This window comes from Protopterus annectens, chromosome 2.part0 (genome assembly GCF_019279795.1).
Source record: "Protopterus annectens isolate FY-2018-M chromosome 2.part0, PAN1.0, whole genome shotgun sequence".
Taxonomy (NCBI): Eukaryota; Metazoa; Chordata; order Ceratodontiformes; family Protopteridae; genus Protopterus; species Protopterus annectens.
The window spans coordinates 1266664653-1266684364 of NC_056728.1; the positions used below are offsets into that span (position 1 = coordinate 1266664653).

At 39.1% G+C, this 19712-nt stretch overlaps 1 protein-coding gene across 1 annotated transcript in view; it reads right to left on the reverse strand.

Annotated features, from left to right (window-relative positions):
* Nucleotides 1-6129: 6129 nt before the first annotated feature.
* TEK (TEK receptor tyrosine kinase) overlaps nt 6130-19712 on the reverse strand; it is a 767861-nt gene continuing 754278 nt past the window's right edge. Inside the window, exon 22 of the mRNA XM_044061437.1 lies at nt 6130-7538. Within this exon, the coding sequence (XP_043917372.1) occupies nt 7464-7538 (75 nt within the window). The 3' untranslated portion in view covers nt 6130-7463. The remainder of the gene's footprint in view (nt 7539-19712) is intronic.

The window sequence follows — 19712 nt, forward strand, 5'->3', positions numbered from 1 at the left end:
GTGGTTCCTGCCTTTTCTCTTTGCCGAGGTTGCTGGAGGGGTATGGTGCTTCTTTGTGAATGATCCGTTGCCTGTTGGTTTTGCAACTGTTACTGGGTACCTTTATTTCCATCCTGTTTTCAGGAAAATCTTGAGGCCCTCTGATCTTCATATTAATTTCAGTTTTCTGCCTTACCCTTTGGTCTTTCTGTGGCCCCAGAGGAATTTACCAAGTGTCCATCTCCTCTCAAAGCATTTTGCAGACTTCAGGGTAGAGGAACATTGGCATAATGGTTATGGTATTTACCTTACAGACACAAGGTGCAGGTTTGATTCTCACATGGGGTGATTGGCTAGGCTTAAAATGGCTCACAAGGACAGTTAGCCTAGTACTAATCTATGAATCTATGACTCTATAAATATTCCCTTATCTGGGCAGCCTGCTTATTCAAACTCTTTCTCAATGTTTCCTCAAAGGATCTTAACTCCACAGTCTAGGATTCACTCTTAATATGAAGAAGTCTGTTTTTACTCCACCTCATGACTTGATCTTTCTAAGTTACAAGATCAATATCCTCTCAGTGGCATCTTTCCTTCCTATAGGCAAAGTTCTGTTTTTGACAGAGTTCTTTCATAGCCTTCTTCCCTGTCAAATGACCTCAAGAGATTTTTGAGAGCCCTGGAGTTCATGCCATCCACCATTGCAATGATTCTCTTTGCCAGACCCCACACAAGAAAGCTACAGTTCTACCTCAAGTCTGTTTAGCTTCAGCATTGTCACTCATTAAACTTTCATATTCCTCACTTGTTCTACATCAGGAAGGGATTATTTTGGTGGATCAACCAAATTTCCCTCAATCTAAGACTACCTTTGTTAGTGCCTTCCCCCCAACCAGAGGCTATTCACAGATGCTTCAGACTTTGTATGAGGAGCTTGCTCCAAAAACATCAGGTTCCAGGGGTTTGGTCATGCAAGGACAGAAAAGACCACATAAACATCAAGGAGTTGAAAGCCCTGATTCTGGGCCTTCAGTCTGTGAATCCTCTCTGGGTATTCAGGTCCCTATCAGGGTGTTTAAGGACAATATTACAGTCAAGGGGTACATAAGCATGTAAGGGGGTAACGTGTTTCTGCCTTTGCAGACTAACCTTTACATGGCCCGGGAGGTTTCTATTCAACAAAATTAGGTTTTTCAGGGAGTTTGCATTCCCCTCAGAAAGGAACATTATAGCACACACACAGAGAAGATCCAGGACAGACCCTCATAAATAGATGCTAACAAAGTGGTCTTCCTGGACTGTAGGTAGATATTCTGCCTTAACCACAACAGAAAACTGAAATGGTTTTGTTCCAGGTATTCAAGTCCACTGGCTTAGAAAACACACACCATGTCCTTTTCTTGGAAAAGGATATTTCTTTATGCTTTTCCTCCCCGATCTCTTTAGGCAATAGTCCTTCACAGAAGAGGGACGAGTTAAAAATCTTGGTGGTGGTTCCCTTTAAGCCCAGACAACACTGTTTCCCCTTCTTTTTAACCTGGTAGGGCAATCATCACAAATTACCTCATAGGAAGGGCCTGGTCTCTTATGCACCCACATCTCCAAATTCTACAACTAACTCTTTGGGTGATAGAGTTTTGAATCCTTTCAGGCACCACTTCTCTGAGGATGTGCTCCAGGTTTTACAGGAGCCTAGAAAACCTGCTTCGAGAAAATCTTATGTAGATAAATTGAAGATATTTTCTTTGTGGTGCAAAAAGAAGAACCAGGACCCTTTTACAGTAAGGATACATACTGTTAGTGATGTGAATTGCTCAGTTCTGGTCTGGCACACTCTTCAGTAAAGTCTTATTTGTCAGCCATTTCTACTTGTCTGGTTACAGATCTTCTTTCTTCTCATTTTGAGGTTAAACAGTTTTTGAAAGAAGTTCTTTATATTAGGCTTTCTAGAAAACATTTTCCTTCTCCTTGGGACATGAATTATGTTTTGTAAAAACTGACCCTAGCACCTTTTGAGCCAGGTAGCAGCTTTAATATCTGCTAAGTGGGTTTCTGAGATGCAAGCACTGATGGATGTTCCAGCCTCCTTAGTCCTCTACAATGATAAGGTTATTCTTAGGACTAATCCTTCCATCATGCCAAAGGTGAGGAATGAGTTATCTTTAAATCAATCTGTCAATCTTCCACCTTTCTTTCCTTGGTCCCAGAATAGAGGATTGAGAATTCTTTATTCTTCAGATATGCATAGATAGCTTAGATTTTATCTGGACAAGTTTACTGACATTAGAAAATCAAACCAGCTTTTTGTGTTCTGTCAGGGAAAGACATTTGGATTTCCAGTCTCTGTATATACTGTTTCTTTTTAGATTTCCAATGCAATTTCATTTTGCTATGCTTATCATGTGAAACTGCTTCTGAATTCTGTCAAGGTTCATACTTTTAGGGTGACAGTCTCTTCAGGAGCCCTTTTCCAGAGTATGGATTCTAGAACTATTCTTGAGGCAAATATGTTGGTCTCCTGTGCATACTTCTGCTAAACATTACATGTTCAATGTGGTCTCTTGAGCTTGAGCAAGATTTGCTGTGCTCATTCTTCAGGGATTGTTGGAACATAACTCTGCTCTTCCTCCTTTTCTCTTCATTAGCTTTTGTATGTTCCCATTTGTTAGTAATACTGTAGCAGTGAGCTTTGAAGGACATATTGTAGTTGTGTAAGAAGTTACTGCACCAGCAGAAGACATGCTGATCACTGCTGCAGTGTTACATACCCCGCTTCTACCCCCTTTGTTGGGCTTGTTTGTCTCTCTCTGGCTGTAGTGGATCTCTCTCCTTCCTTGGTGGTACATTTGTAGAAAGTTACTTCTCCTTTTGCTCCAAGTTTGTCCTGGGACAAATAAAACAAGTTCTGAGGTAATTTGTGCTTGTCTCATATGTACCTCAACCCTTAGGGCTTAGGTCACACATTAGATGTACAGCACATAGAAGATGTCCAGGCTTTTGTATGCTGGCCAGATGTATTGCTGTCATTGGCAGGATATCCCATTTATCAGAACTACTGCAGCAGTGTTCAGCAGGACAGCTGTAATTATGGTAAGTTCTTACACAACTGTACTTTTTGTGCAATGTGCATACAAATCATAGTGAATATTAACTGTATGTTCATCAGCATATCTTCACTGTATGTCTCCTTTCCCAAGTGGTTTAGTAAACAAACTATCTTTATTTCATTAAATTGTAACTACTTATGGACTTGTGTAGTAAAAAAAAAAAAACTGTGTGTTATTTTTATACTTTTGAGTACTACTTGTATATTATTTTGTTTGGAGGTAACTTTATAGGTTCATAGCTGTTTACTAGGCTAACAACGACAAGGGCCTTTTTAAGCCTAGCCATACATCCCAAATCTCTGACAAGTTCTGATACCCTTGATAAGTGTAAGCATGGGCCTGGGAGATGAACCATTTACAAGTTACCTGTGTCCATTAGAGACATAGGTGCCAAACCAGGGTTGAATTTCTGGTGTCCCATCCAATTGTCCAAATTGCACTTGAATTGAGTTAGGGAGGAATTCTGCTTCACATGGATGGGGAGCCTGTTCCATAGGCGCGGTAGTCTCTGGGATGCATACCTATTTCTCCAGCAGGTCCTATTTATATCACAGGCATTGTTTAATTCTTTAGCACGGGTAATTCTGGTGCTGTTTGTTTTGTGGATATGTAGGAGGCTCATCAGAATGGGGTCTGACAATGCTCGGTATGCCAGGCATAGATCTCCCCTCAAAAGCCTGTAGGAGACAGAATACAGGGATAGGGCCTTGAGGCAGTCTGCATAGGACATATTACTTATGCCCTGGATTCTTTTAGTGAGGAACCTCTGTGGATGTTCCAATTGTTGGATATGCCTGGTTAGGTACATACCAAAGGGGGCATTGCACTCAATGATAGGTCTGATGAATGCAAAATACAGTGGAACAATGACCTTGGAATTTGATGCCATACCTTTGTTTATAAGTTGTGCAATGTAGAATGATTTCCTCACCACTGTAGACACATGATGATCAAAGGCTAGATTACTGTCTATATGTGTCCCTAAGTCCATGACTACTGGGTCAAATCTAAGGGGTGTGTTGTCAATATGATAGTTACCAGGGATTGATGACTTCCCAAAGGATACGATTATGCATTTCTTGGCATTTAGTTTTAGTCCATGACTCTGACACCAATTGTTTGTCTGTGTCAGCCCCTCCTGGAGAACATTTGTGTCAGTGTGAGATTCAATGACAGCTCCCAACTTGCAATCATCTGCAAATTTAGTCAGCCAGAGACCACTGACATTGGCTTTGACTTCTGAGAAGTAAATGCCAAAAAGGAGCGGTCCAAGGACTGATCCCTGAGGGACTCCACTTGTAAATGGCCTCTTTGTAGAGGTGGACTCCTCAATTCTAACTTCCTGAATCCTGTCTGTGAGCTAGTTGGCTATCCACCGGGTGATATACGGGTTTGTACCTAACCTCTTGAGATTGTCAACAATGCTCGAGTGGAGTATTGTCAAATGCCTTGTCCAGGTCAAGGTAGGCAGTGTGAACGATTTTGCCCTCATCCATTGCTTTGGTGACCTTCTCAAAGAAGTCTACCAGGCTGAATAGACATGATCTGTTCTTGACGAAACCAAACTGGGTTGGGTCCAGTGTCTGGAAGTTTATTATATCTCTATGATAATTCTTTCCATGGCTTTACATATAAGACTAGTGAAACTTATAGTGTCTAGTTTTCAGTGTTTGTAGATGGGCCACATTTGTGCAAATGGATGATGGTTGCCTTTCTCCATTATGGGGCATGCAGCCTGTTTGGAGGCTACAGTTAAATAGTAATTCCAGAGGCCCTGATAGGTCATGTTTCATGCTATTGAGAGGGCACCTGGGATATTGTCTGGGCCCATTGATGCAGTGTTCTTGGTCTTAGGAGAGCATTAATGACCTGTTCCCTAGTGATAGTAGGGAGAGTTATATTTGATGATATTTCATGAGGGAAGGTTGAGGGGGAGAGAGGAGTAAAGCTGGAGCTGAATTTATCAGGCAGGAGGTATGCTATATCTTTTGGCTCAATATAGGTGGCTCCATTTACAATGAGCTCTGCATACAATTGTGTATTGCCTTTGAGGTTGCGGACATAGCTAAAAAATGCTTTATGGTCGTCCTTGGTCTGGGAGGAAAACTAACCTCAAATTTGGCTTTGGTAGATTTTATTTGTTCTCTGAGTTGTTTGTTTAGTTTAATAAGAGTGTTTTTATCTTGCTGGGTGCTGCATCTCCTAATTTTTGCCATGATTTTCTTCCTCCTGTTATATAGCCAATTGATTTTGTGATTCCACCAGGGTGGCTTGTTTTTTGAGTTAGTTCTGTACTTCTTCCTGGTGGGTATAGCTGCCTCTATGCAGCTATTAACATGCTTGTACAGGATTTCTGTAAACAGTTCTGCATAGGAGGTGTTCACAGTGTTTATGGGGGCTTGAAAGTTTGCCAGGTTCTCACTTAATAGCAGGAGGTTAGCCTTAGAACAGTTCATGAATATTCCAGGTTTAGCTGGGTGTCCAAGTTTTATTTTTACTTCAAAGGAGACCATTTTGTGGTCTGACCTTTCCAGGGAAGGCATTACAGTAGGGGGTGTGCAGGAGTTTCCCATATTAGTGAGGACCAGATCCAGTATGGTTGCACCCCTGTTTGGTGTATTGACTATCTGGTCCAGGGAGTTTGTGTTTACAAAATCTAGGGATCGCTGTGCCTGTGCGTTTGGTGTCATATAGGATTCCCAGTTAATAGTAAGGTAATTAAAGTCACCCATGAATATGGTATTGGGTTGGATGGTTAGTGTTTCTAATAAGTTTAAATACGTGATATGGGTTTCCTGGGTCATAGATGGAGGCCTATAGCTTGCAAGGAAGTGGCATTGGTTTTTACCTATGCTGATTTGAACATGGAGCAACTCATGTGCATTGTCCTGTTTGACCAGCCTTGAAGTATATTTATTTTTGATGTAAATAGAGACAGCTCCACCTTTAGTCCCTGCCTGTGAAGTAGTTGGCCTAAATGTGTGGAGGGCATTATAGGCATTGCACTTTAGCTAGTATAATAAATAAATTGCAACCAAGGGAATAGTGTTAAACAATGTAGGTAATTTATTTTTGTTTAGCTTTATATTTAACAGGCACTAACATCTCTTCGCATCTGCACATAGTGCATGCATGTTTATAATACAGTGTGCTTCAGTCATAGCAAATATAGCTCTAAAGAACAGTGCAGAGATAACAACATTGTCTGACCAAATACACTAAATCTCTATATACTATACAGCTGATATTTTAATTGTAGTCAGGTCACACCTGTTGTAGGTTTACAGTAATGTGGTTGACTGAAAAGTTCACTGATGCTAAACAAAGCTAATCCATTGTATATGAGGCACAGACATTAACTTTAGGTACATACAGAGCTCAAGAGTTTAAACTGACAGCCATGAAGTCATCCTTAGCCTGACTAAACAATACTAATGAATTCTGGCCATTGTCTAGTGGTTGAAATTAAAATCCTACAAAATATTCTATTTACTTCTTGGTGGATATGTGTGTATTCATATGTTGTAGGTGGTGTGCCTCAAAAGTGGGAGCTGGGGGATCAAAAAGAGTGGGAGGGTGTGTGTGTGTGTTGGAGAAACAATGTTCCCCAAAAAAGAGGAGTGTGAGGATAAGCAGAAACATTTTTTTTGTCAACAGGTAGGGAATAAGGAACCCCAGCAGAAATGTAACCGCCCTTGGGCAGTCGTTGTTTTGACCAACTTTTTCTGTGACAATTTCTAATTAGCCTATGCACTTTTTTATACATTAATAACTCATAGGCATTATAAACATTCCTTAGTTGATTAAACTCACTAAATAAAAAAAAAAGTTTACATGCCATTAAAACACTAACAGCAGTAGCTTCCTTTTGAATGCTGTATAACTGCAGCTGTCAGACACAATACTGAGTGTTTCATTTTAACTTTCAGTGGTGAATGTCAATACAGAGTTCATAAACTTAATAACAGCAACCTTATTTAAATTAATCAGTAAAAATAACTGCCAAATGTTATACTGCATAAATGTCATTTTCTGTACAACAGACTGTATGCTTTATTTTTATTTCCTGATATATATTCACCTAACTGTTAAAATCCCTTTGCAGATTAAAAATGTAGGGAGCAGAAACATCCATTATAAAAACATTTACCCACATAATGATTTATATAAACATATTGTCCTTGCCTATGTTGCTGACATTTCCTCTGAGATAATACTTTTTACAAAAAAAAAAAAAAAAAATGCATTGAAGTAGCTGGTACACAAGAATGAGCGGAAGAGCAGGGTAATCCATTCTTAATACAGCTATCCAGCAGGTCACACGTTTGTTGCAGCATATTGTGCTTCACTAAGCTATAATTTATTAACATGAGTCCTTTAACCAGCTTCTTCTGCAGAGCAGTCAATTCCAGCATATGCAAATTTCTCATACAGTGTTGTGATGACATAAGGCTGAAACAAAGGAAAGGAACACTTTCAGAATTTTGATATGTTAATATGTTCACATTTTTTGCTTATTTTCAGTTACATGTGCATCAACTCTGCAGTTGTATAAGTCTGATAAAAAATAGTTTTTGCAATGCATACAGTTTTCCTGCTTTCATGGAGTTTACAACTTCCAGATTCTCAGGTTTTTTTATAAATATGTATTTTTTTTTACTATCACCCCCGCCCCACCCACACTGCTGTATAGTGGTCTGGCTGTTCTCCTAGCTTCCATGACAGCCAAAGCCTCAGATCCCACTATTGTTCCTTTTCAGTACCCCCAACATAACCGTTTGCTAGCTGGGATGCCAAACTATTTGGGAAGTCAACTTCAGTGATAACTCAGTTGTAGTCCATTGCAGCAGGGGATTTAATGGGGAGAGGCATGCATGCAGTCAGGAGCCATTACCCTTACAGTGCTCAGTCAAAGTCCCTAGTTTAAGAAGCAGCTAGTGCATTCTCATAAGAATCACCCTCCCCCAGTAATCTGAGTGAATAATTTTTGTGGTTCCTGGTCTCAAGCTGAGGAAGAACAGGCATTTGGCTTCTCCAAACCCTTCATCCAGATAAGAGTTCATCATCTGTGGTTTCATGCTATGTCCCCAGTCTATTCTGTCAGCATCTCAAGGCCATTCCTGTGTTCAGCCTGCCTCTGTGCCAACTATCTGGATTATTTAAGTATTGCAGAGCGATACACATGTGCATGCCTGTCTTTCTGTATGATTACCTCTGTCAGTCTATCAGTTTCCACAGAAAGAAAGATATATATCTATATATATATATATATATATATATATATATATATATATATATATGGGTTCCATACACTAGATGGATTTTTCACTAATTCGAAATAGTGCATGGAATGCTCACTGCAGCAAAAGTGCACTTACGCGAAGTTCAGTACAACCAACGGGTGTTGTACTGAACTTCCGTGCAGTCCTCACGGACCTTAGGGTTAGGGCACGGGTCATGACCCGTGCCCTAACCCTAAGGCCCATTATGACTGCAGCGCAGTGAAGGACATAGCAATGTCCTCCACTATGGTGTGATAGTCACGAACCTTAGGGTTAGGGCATGGGTTAGGGTAAGGGGATAGCTTTACTAACTATCTTCTTACCCTAACCCGTGCCCTAACCCTAAGGTCCATGACTATCGCACCATAGTGGAGGACATAGCTTGTTTTTTATGTCCTCCAATGTGCTGCGGTGTTTTTGGTGAAGTACACTTACGCAAAAGTTCACTTTCGTTAAAGTGAACTTTCGCAGAAGTGAGGCTTCCTATTACAAGTTCGAAGTAGTGAACTTTCGTTCTTGTAATAGGAATCCATATATATATATATATATATATATATATATATAGACATATTCACACACACACACACACACACACACACACATACATATATATAGCAACTGTCGAATGGGTACTATGTTGCCCTTACAAAAGTCTACACTACTACTGTGCATGCTCCAAGACTAATCCTCGGAATATCCAAACTTAATAAAAGGTGCTTTTACAGGGGGGCAAGCCCCCCTGCACCCCCACAGCCCCTGATAATTATATATACTAACTGTAAGATTACACAATCCTTGGGGAAATGGCATATTCCCCAACCCCGGTGATTGTATGTTCTTGCACAGCTGTCAATCATATACACTGTTGTCCAAAGTTGGTTGACAATACAGAAGTCAATTTTCCGTAAAATCAACAAATAAAAGGGAAATGCATAGTGTGCATACTCAATTGGCTAATTAAAAAAGTTCCATAATTTGTCCAACTACTATTTTCCCTATCTCTTAATAGGTTATAAACTGATATGCATTATAAATCTCTAAATATGCTATAAACTGACATGCATTATAAATTAATATTTATTTTCAATAAAGGCACAATGCTTACAATTGGAGTATACTGGACTGATAATTAAATATATGAAGATGCCTGTGGAAAAAGATGACCCTTGGTCTTCTGAATGGTGCAGCTAGCCAACACACTGAACTCCAGATATACCTTTTCTAGCCTATACTTGTCCTATGCCAAGCAACATTGAAGTGTTTTATTGACGTAAACTTAACCATTCCATCTCTCTGTAAAGTAATATTTTCTCAAGCATATAATGAAAAGTCTCTTTTTCAGCTGCAACATACCCCACCCCCCTTTTCACCTTAAACTCCTCCTTTGCCTGTTGTCTCAAATAATTCAGGATATAATAGTGGATGCAAAATTCATATAGCCAGACAGAAGAATTATTAAAGTGAAACAGACTCCATATTTCTGCAAGTGTGCTTGGACACACCTGTGTGTTCCCTCCCACTCTCTACACACAGTGCATAGTTGTATTCATGAACAGTACTTTAATTGGCTGACAAATTGAGTCTCCGTAGTGGTACTAAACTACAGATGTCACTGCAAAACAATTTATTCATCAGGCAGTGAGATCACATTAAATACACTTCTATTACAACAATGGCAGTGATTTCAGGGAGATATAGATAGTAAAAAAATGGGATCACAAATAACTAAAAAAATGAAAAAAGAACACTTCTCACATTAAACTCTAATTACATTAAAACTAGTTAAAAATAATGACAAACTTGTAGGCAGTCATATTAAATGCAGTTTTCTCAATATTACATGTGCCAAATGTTGCAGAAGATGTTTTTTTTCCCTAGACAGAGTATTTCTGATGTCATTTGACTAGCTGATGGGCAGTAAATCCATCAGTCTTGGGTTGGAGAATGTCTTGTATGGCAGATACAGGTCACCTCTTTGCAGTCTGTAGGGTCAGCTGTTAGGAACATATTGTTAGTGTGGTAGTTCCCAAGGGTAGATGACTTCTCAAAGGATACAGTAATGCATTTTTGACATTTAGTTTCAGTCCATGATTTTGGCACCAGTCATTTATTTGGGACGAATCTTCCTACAGGGTGACTAAGTCATCTGGGAAATCAATGACTGCTCCTAATTTGCACTCATCTGCAAACATAGTCAGCCAGAGCCCTTTGGTATTAGCTTTAATTTCAGAAAAGTAAATGCCAAACCGAAGACTTTTGAACTCTCTGTTTTAGATATGTCTGAGGGAGAGAGGATACTTCAATGACTATTTCTCAGCTGCTTTACTAGCTTAGTGGAAGACTATGCAGAATGATTAGTGTTTAGGTTCATTTCTTACTTATATGTGTGTGCACTCACATTAGTGCTGTGCTAATGGACTTGGACTTTGCTTCCACAATTTCAAACTGATGTAACAGTTCATCTGAATTCTGATTAAGGCAGTACGTTGATATAATTTCTCTCCTTTCCATTCTTTGCCTAATTACTTGAGTTGTGTGGGAGGGAGGAAGAATGCTGACTCGCATGGATCATTTTCAGTCTCTGCCTAGGTGGCCATAAAAGTAAACTGAAACGATCACATAATACAAAATGTCACCGATACATGTTGCCTACAAATATTAGGTACATACTGAGAAGTTTGTAGAGTAATATTTCAAATTGTTGGTTAGTCATTGCACATTTTTGTTATTTATATTATTCTTGAAAGAATTTGAAGGAAGGAAGGAAGATGGTGAAAAGGGAGAAGGAAGTTAGTTGTGAAGGCTTTGTAGATGAGGATAGATGGAGAATGAGAGGAAGAGAGGGGGAATGGGATGAACAGAGGAGCAGTGAACTGATAGGATGGACATGGATATGAAAATGGTTATATGGACAATGTTCACTAGAAAGTTGGGTTCTATCAAGAATAATGAGTGGGATTTTAGAGGTCTGACTAATATGAGGAGTTTGTGGATTTTCACTATAGTGTGGATGATGAGGTTTTCAAGTGATACCATTGTTAGTAAAGCATGTGTATGCTGCTTCTGTGAAGAGGATTTTTTGAGTATGTGTCTGAATTCTTTATAGATTCATAGGTGATCACTAGACTAATGGCACAACAACCTTTACAAGCCTAGCCAATAATACCCAGAATATGACAATATTAATTCACCAGATATGGGATGTGGTAGTATCAGGTAGTGGGTCTTTGGGGTTTGGAGTCCGGAGTCATTTTACAGACTTGAAAGGATATGATGAAAAATGTATTTGCTGGGAGTGATTTCCAAAACTGTGGTAACGCAGTAGGGAAGCACACTGTGCTTAGTCAAGTGAAGTTTAATTTGGAGAATGTTAATAGCAATGGATTCTTAGGATCTGAGATTGTTGTAAGTGGTAGATCTTTTAGGTAATTGGCTAGTAACTGGCTGGTGAAGAAGTTGGAATTTTCAATTTAAAGTAGTTTGTAGGTTAGTGATGAGAGAAACAGAGTGCATCTTTGCTTTATTGGGAGACATTTGGCTTTTTGTAATACCAAGCTGTGATCTGTCTGGGAGTGGGGGTAGGGAGATGAATTAGCATATATTTTTGAAAAGGGACTTGTTTTTTCTTAGATGCATTGGTTATAATGGATAGTTCATATTCTACATGAGAAAGTAATACTTCTTTGCCTTCTGGTAACAGAAAGTGTGAAATTGTTTTTGATCCAGAAGATGAGTGTCTATTTTGGATTTTGTAATATTGATGTGAAGTTGGAAATTTACAGTTTGAGAGATACCAATTTTCTTATTTCTGTGAGTTCATTGTTGGGGTACTGAGAAGAGTTTTTGTCTGTTGCCAAAAAATCATAGATTTAGTTTTGCTGGTATTCAGGGTCCGTTTGTTTAGTGATACCCAGTGTGCTACTGAGTTGAGATTATTTTCTATAGCATTTTGTAAGGTGGAGAGAGGTGTGCTGTTTAGTTCTGTATATTCTTCAAAATCCGCCCATGCCATTGGTAAAAAAAGAGACTGTAAACCAGTCCACTTGCTTTGTACAAATGCAAATAGTCAAAACATAAAGAGGGTTAAAATATAAAATAATAAATATGTCATATTTTATAAATATAACTGTAGTTACACTTCCTCTCTGAGAAATACAGGAAGTTACTAGAGAAGCAGTCACTTGGACCCTATGAGTCAAACCATCATTGCCCTTTTGGAAAGATTCCTAGCCTGTAAACACCTTTAAAAGCATGCTAATTTACTAATGCTTGCCTACTGTGTCTAGGAGAGCAGTACAGGTAATTCAGGGTGTGAATTTGTAGATATTTATTCATCTAAGTTAGTTTTGAAAGTGGGCTTGAAATGTAGGGGTAGTTTGGTTCATTAATAATTGTGCTAGGTTATGAAGCTATCTCCTATTTGAGTTTTATTCATTTGTTGGAGTAGACGAAGGTCTTTTGTAAAAGTGATTGAGATGTCACTCGTCCTGCTAAGGTACAAACGATCATATAGAGCTGCTTTCTTCATGGCATATAATATGCTAGACACAGATCATCATGAAAGAGTTGCTAGGCTACAGAATACAAATATAGTCAAGCTAATCTGTCTCGGCAACTGAAGGATTTACAACCCTTTATTTTATTAGAAATTCCTGTGGCCTTTCTAGTTGGGTATAATGGTTTGATACCTGTTGAAGGGGGTATTATATTCAATAATAGGTATAACAATGGAGGACTACGATGAAATAAAGTTATCTTTAGATCTGGAGATGCATTATATTCAATAATGGGTCTAATAATGAAGTATTATAGAACAGTTATGTTTAGGTCTGGTGGATATTCGCTTGGATAACAGTTGGGCTAGCGAGAAGGATTTCCTAATGATGGTGAAAATGCAGTGGTCAAACGACAATGAGTTATCCACATATGTGCTGAGTTGTCTTCTAACACTCTGTAGAAGGGTATCATTTATGTGATAGGAAATATAGATGTATTACTTACCAAACAGTTACCACAGTGCACTTTTTAAAATTCAATTTGGGATAATTTTCTGAACACTGGGTGTATGCATAGTCTATTCCCTTCTGGAGCAACTTGCTATTCATGAGTGATCTAATAATGGTGCCCAGTTTGCAGTGATCCACAAACCTGGATAGCTATAATTCTGGGATACTGTACTGAATGTCAGCAAAATAAATAAAAGAGAGAGATTCCAGCACTGAACCCTAGGGAACACTGCTAGCTGCAGTTTTACTTTCTGAGAAGGTATCCACTTTCATAACTTGGGTTCTATCATATAGCCAGTTTGTAATCCAGCAGGCAACATAGTGCATTAAATGGAGTTTTACTAATTTGTCTGCAATGCCAATATGCGGTAAGGTTTCACAATCTTGTCCCGTCTGAGATAGCATGTATTGAGAAAAAGAGACTCTCATCCACTGTCTAAGTGAATTTACAAAGACTCATACCAGACATAGGAATCAAGATCTGTTCTTCACAAAACCAAACAGGTCTAGGTGAAGGTCAGTAATATTGCCTATATTTGCATTTATTTTTATGTACTCATTTATTGTCTGTTAATGGGGTGAATGGGTGTGCTACTCATCCAGTTAACCAAGTACAAACCCATTTTATCCATAACCTGGGTCTAAAGGTGATCAGCTGAACAAAACAAATCAGTGAAGATGTTTCCATTACAAAGTAGAATAAAGTAATGTTGGTAAAGAAAAAAAAATCACATGGCACCTATCAAAAAAGAGTAGGGATGTTTCTTGATGCCCTGGCTAAATTTCCCCTAATATTAGAAATGCCACTTATCTCCCCCGGGTAAACAGAGGCCATTAGCCTAATCGGACTATAAACACATATACAGGTGGTGGAAATACTAAGCACAATTCGAACTCTGTACAGAAATCCATTTTTTTTTTTATATGTGGCTACCTTCACCCCACCCTAGCTATGCATCTGGTAAGGAGTGTCAAAGTAGGTAAATGGAGGCTGACAGAGTCAAATCCTGGAAGCATCCCCTTTACAGTTCATAAATTTAATCCTGTGTGCTTACTGGTTTTTCATGGCATTTTTGTTAATGATGTTGAAGAAACACTAACCATATTTATTTTTGTTGAGTTAGTATGCCGGCCAATGATTCAATAGTTCAAGTCTCCTAAAATGTTTGTGTTTGGCTTGATAGTGTTCCCTTCACATGCAGTGAACTACTTTTAAAGGAGATCTGTAGGAGGAATTTGATATGGTAGTTTGTTTTGCTGAATGCGATTTGGACCTCTAGGAGTTGTAAGTTAGGATTGCCGTCAACTTGTGTTGAGGTGATGGGGTTTCTACCAAAAACAGATGCACCCCCACAGTTACCCTTAGCTCTGAAAGCATGGTAAGTGCTGAACCATGGCATAGATGACATGCTTTCACTACAGTGGAACCAAGTTTCTCTAAGTATGCAGGAGTACATCAAGTTCTGACATATTTTTCCATAATGCATTTAATAGCACAATCTTCATGTTGTCTGATCCAAATATACCATCTTGGAATATGGAAGTAGTTATTCTAATTTTGATGTGTTGAAATGTCCCATAAGTGAACCTGACCAAAAAAGGCATTAAAGAAGAGAAAATGTTTTTGCTACTTTGGGAAAGCTTTTGTGCCAGGGGTATAAGCTATCCTTGCCAAAAAAGGGTGCCTTATCTGCCATGTCATCCTGAGGCTGCACATACTGGTTCACCTCTGAATGACACCAACCACTTAGCCAATTGTTGAAGCCGTTTATCTTGGGTCAGTACTTCAGCATCATTCTCGGTGAAGCAAGATGTTACTTAAGACCAGTGTCTTCACTGCCTCCAACATATGCATAAAATATTTTCTCAAATGTCTCTGTAGTCCATTTGGATAGAATGCCCAAGGTCATTCAGACCACCACTAGTTCATAATCTTATCTGCCAATTTTAGGGATCCCAGGGTTCTTTTAACATCTTGGATTTAGGCTCTGGATAGGCAGTTCCCAGTAACCCTGTTTTTGTTTAGCCTCATGAGTTTGAAGTCGGTGTGTCATACAAAAGAATCACCAATGATTAGGACATTTCCTTGAGTGGTAGCAGTCATTGATGGCCCTATGGCCTTCTGCATCCCTCACTGGTGACTAGTTTGGGAGCTATGTACAGATATGGTATGAATGGGTGTGGGAGTAGATGCTGTATCATGTGCTTGAAGCTAAAGTTTCCTTTGTGGAAGACTTTGCTACTTTCTTTTAACAGCCCCAGCATAAATTAAAAGTCCAGTGATGTGACTGACTACTGTGGTGGTGTGGAAGTCAGGTTCTTACAAACAGTAGTGTGTTGCACATTTCCAGATAAAATAAGTAAGTACATTTCTCATAGCTTGTAGTGTTTTTATGAAGTACCAGACAGCAGTCAATAAGCTACATTGCATCAAGGCACCTAGTGGAAGTAGGCTACCCACAGAAAAGGTGAGAGCCGACTGCAGGGTCATAGTACCAGCGACAAAGAATAAGGAACAATGTAAAGCAATGAAGGTGTGAGCATACCTCTCAGACTCTGAGAACTGGACATCATAGCACTGACCACTAAAATACCACAGAAGAGGGTCAGAAAGAGGAGTACTTTTCCAATTTATCTTATTTTTTTCAGAACAGAACATCTTTAAGTAACAGACCATATTTAGTTAAACTTTGTACCAGCTTAGTTTATTTTAAAATATCCATCAATGAATGCTTGTGAGGTGCATCTGACTCTAATAGTGATTTCATGAATTAACATGCATAACATTAAATACCCTAATTGGTAAGTCTAGGAGGAGAAGGCAAATTCTGACAGCAGAAATCATAGTGCTTTGCCTAAATCACAGCAGTTAAGCAGTATGGATTTGAGAGCAAACTGAGGGAGACTATGAAGTATTCAAGCTATGAGAATACTACTCCTAATGCATTTCATAGGTCTGATGGAATTAGCAGTTACTGTTTACTGTATGGTACTCTAAGGGAGTGCAAAATTCTCTGTAGTTATATGAACTACTAAAAAATTCTGGAAAGCTGTTAAGGAAATCTTGCATCCTGGCCAAAATTTCAGCCCTAACCCATATCCCAATAACTGATCAGTAAACTGCAAATACAATTTAACTCTTATTTCAGAGCTAATATAGCATCTCTAGCCAAGGATTCCCCAACATCTAATCCTAAACCTGCCCAACAGCCATGTATCACCACATCCACTTTTACCTTCAAACCTGTGCCCACATCCTATATAAAACCACTCAAACTCAAACCGAGCTCTACTTCTTCTGATGGCCTTCCAAGTGAGTACTGTAAAATAGCAGCCAGTAACATTGACTGTCCTGTCTCAATCCTCATAAATAGGTCAATTCAGGAATCCCACATTCCCTGCCTCGAGAAAAAGTCACACATTATCCCCTGGAAAAAGGTGGAAATTCAACAGACATCATTAACTTTAGACCTATAGCAATCTTGTCCCCCCTCCCCAAAGTACTTGAAAATATATTCAAAAACAATTGCTAAAAAATTTCCTGCAAGAACTCCTATCCCCTAACACAGCATGGCCTCCTTCCCATAGCATTATCACTGCACTTCTAACCTATATAGATACTGTCAGTTGAGCTAGAGGTAATGGCCAACTAGTCTCCTCCTTATTTCTAGACTTGTCATCACAGCAATCTTCTACTTCAAATGTTCTCAATACATCACTCAGCCTAACCTTCTATGGTTCATAACCTACCTATCCAACAGTATCAGTCAGTAAAATGGCACTCCATCTTCTACCCATACCTCCCTGTCGCCACCAGTGTACCAAAAGGCTCTATCCTTATCCTTTTCTCTTCAAAAGTCTCACCAACACCCTTCACACATCCACTTAAGAAAAAACACTGCTCCAAAGCCTCAAAATGGTATTTTAATAAACAAATGTAAGCACTTTCATTTCCAATGCTACAGAAACACCATCAGACAATATACACTACCTCACATCCTTTAAATACCATAAAAACATCACTTCCTTAAGGGATTAACCTCACTTCCTTGAGGGGGTGGGGCCCAAGTGCAAGGCATGTTATATAACATCTTGTGCAACATCTCACTTTCTAAGAAAGGTGGCGCCAAAATGCAAGATACAAAGTTGCAAAACATTTTTCTACCTTCATAAAATCCCACATAATACAGTATGCAGATGACTCCACACTTGTCTGCACATCTGACAACATGGCACACCTCCAGAAAGTTACTCAGAAAGCTTTAACTGCCACTGAAACATGGCTTCGTAACTCACAACTCATGCTGAACCCTAACAAAAAAAGAATGATAGTGGACAATAATCTTACATTCAGCCTGCATATACAAAATTACACAAGAAAATCTCATCAAAAAGTAGGGATGCTTTTTCGCGTCAAAAACTTTCTCAAGAACAACACTAAAATTACATGTGCCACTACTTATTGCCTCCCCACTTCTGCTCTCCCATCTAAAATGTGTCAAACAGTGCAATAATATGCACTAGTGTCCTCATTACAGGGGTACAAATACATACAATCAGTTTCAGGTGAAGCACTGCAACATTAGAGAAGCAAATGAAACCATACAGGTAGAGTTATGCAACTGAATAAATGAATAAGCCAAAACAACTCATGATATACAGCAGCAGTCCATATTCTCAAATGCACAGTTTGTTAATGTGCTGCGAGAAAACACATAATATATGTTAGCTTGCTGTTGTCAAGTAAATATACAGAACATGTCTCCTTACCTCTACCCCTAAAGAAAAAAAAATGTGTATACACATCTCATATTTGTTTGTGAGAAAAGTATATTCCAACTTGTTAGTAAATTGCCTCGGACAAGGTAACTTAAGAAAGTTAATAAAATAATGATCATATTGTCCCCCAGCCCTTACATAAACTACAGTGACCTTGTGTCCACATTTAGCAGGACCATGTTTAGTCTATGTGCCCACTACAGAGACTGAGGATGGGGCCACTGCTGAGCCTTTGTTAAAGACCACTTAGTTGAGGTTCTGGAATCATGGTGGCCACCTAAAAAGATCTGAAAGCCTGGATTACCTGTAAAGCATTTTCTGCCTTATTTTTGAAAGCTAATTACTTGTTAACTGTTCTTTTTAACAGTTAGCCAGAAGATTTGTATGCTGCCAGTATGGTGTTCATTCAGAGAGAGAGAGAGAAAAAAATTGTTACACACACACACACACACACACACATACATATACATATACATAAGGGGGTGGGGGGGTTGAAGTCCTTCTTATGAGGGGTTGGGGTGAAGTCCTTCATGTTGGGAGGTGCTAGAGGGTTTGTCTCGTTATAAAAATAGTTTTTATTGCTCATTCCACCTAGTGAATACTTTGGTTTGTTTCATCCATTTGATAATTCAACTAATATCCTGTAAATGAAATGTAGGGAAAATGCTTTTACTGGCTTCATGGTACAGATGGATAAAGCCCTGACTGTGTCCCAGTCAGATGCATTTATGCACTGAAGAAACTGGCTGGGGTGGGAAGGGAGTGAGTAGCAGATGTTAACTTACCCAGAGTTGTGAGAGAGGTGGTTTAAGCCATACTAAGTCATATCCTTGAAACACTGCATAGAGAAATAAGTGAGGCTGAACTCAAGCTAAAAGGGCACGGCAGTGTACAGCCTGTCAAAATAAGTGCACTGTAGTCTAGTATGGGTGGGAACGAAGGGAAGCTTTTGTCTTTGTGGTCCAACAATTAGGTAACATTTGCACAAATGATTAGGTTATGAGGTTAAAACATCAGCAGGCTATGGATGACAGATGGCCACAAAGTTTATGGGGCAGAACCACCCCCACTGGGTCACAAGTGATGGTAAGTTTTCATGATGACAAGAAAAAAGGGACATTAGGTAGATAGTTGGTTGGATGCTTGTAGCTGGAACAGGACAAAAACATTTTCTTCTGTTCGCTGATGTACAAAAATACTGAAATGTTTTCCTTGCTCTTAGCCACAAATGCCCTTTTAAACAGAGTGCAAGGTGCTTTACTAGGACTCCAGGACTACAGAGGATAACACCCATCCCGTCATCAATGAAGAGGAATTTTCTTCATGAGGTTTGCACTGACAAAAGGAAAACAATTCCGACTTTACTTTTTTTCAGGTTTCTGGCATTTGAACTGCCTTACGATTTATTTTCAGAAATTTACAGAAATCCTTTGCATATTATGTTTACAAATGATACTAGTGTAGTCTGCCTAGTCTGGCAGTAAGCACAGAAGACTGAGGCTGGAGCTTACTAATGAGCTACTTCCTGTGGTGTGGGTTTGATTCCTTCAGCCTTCATG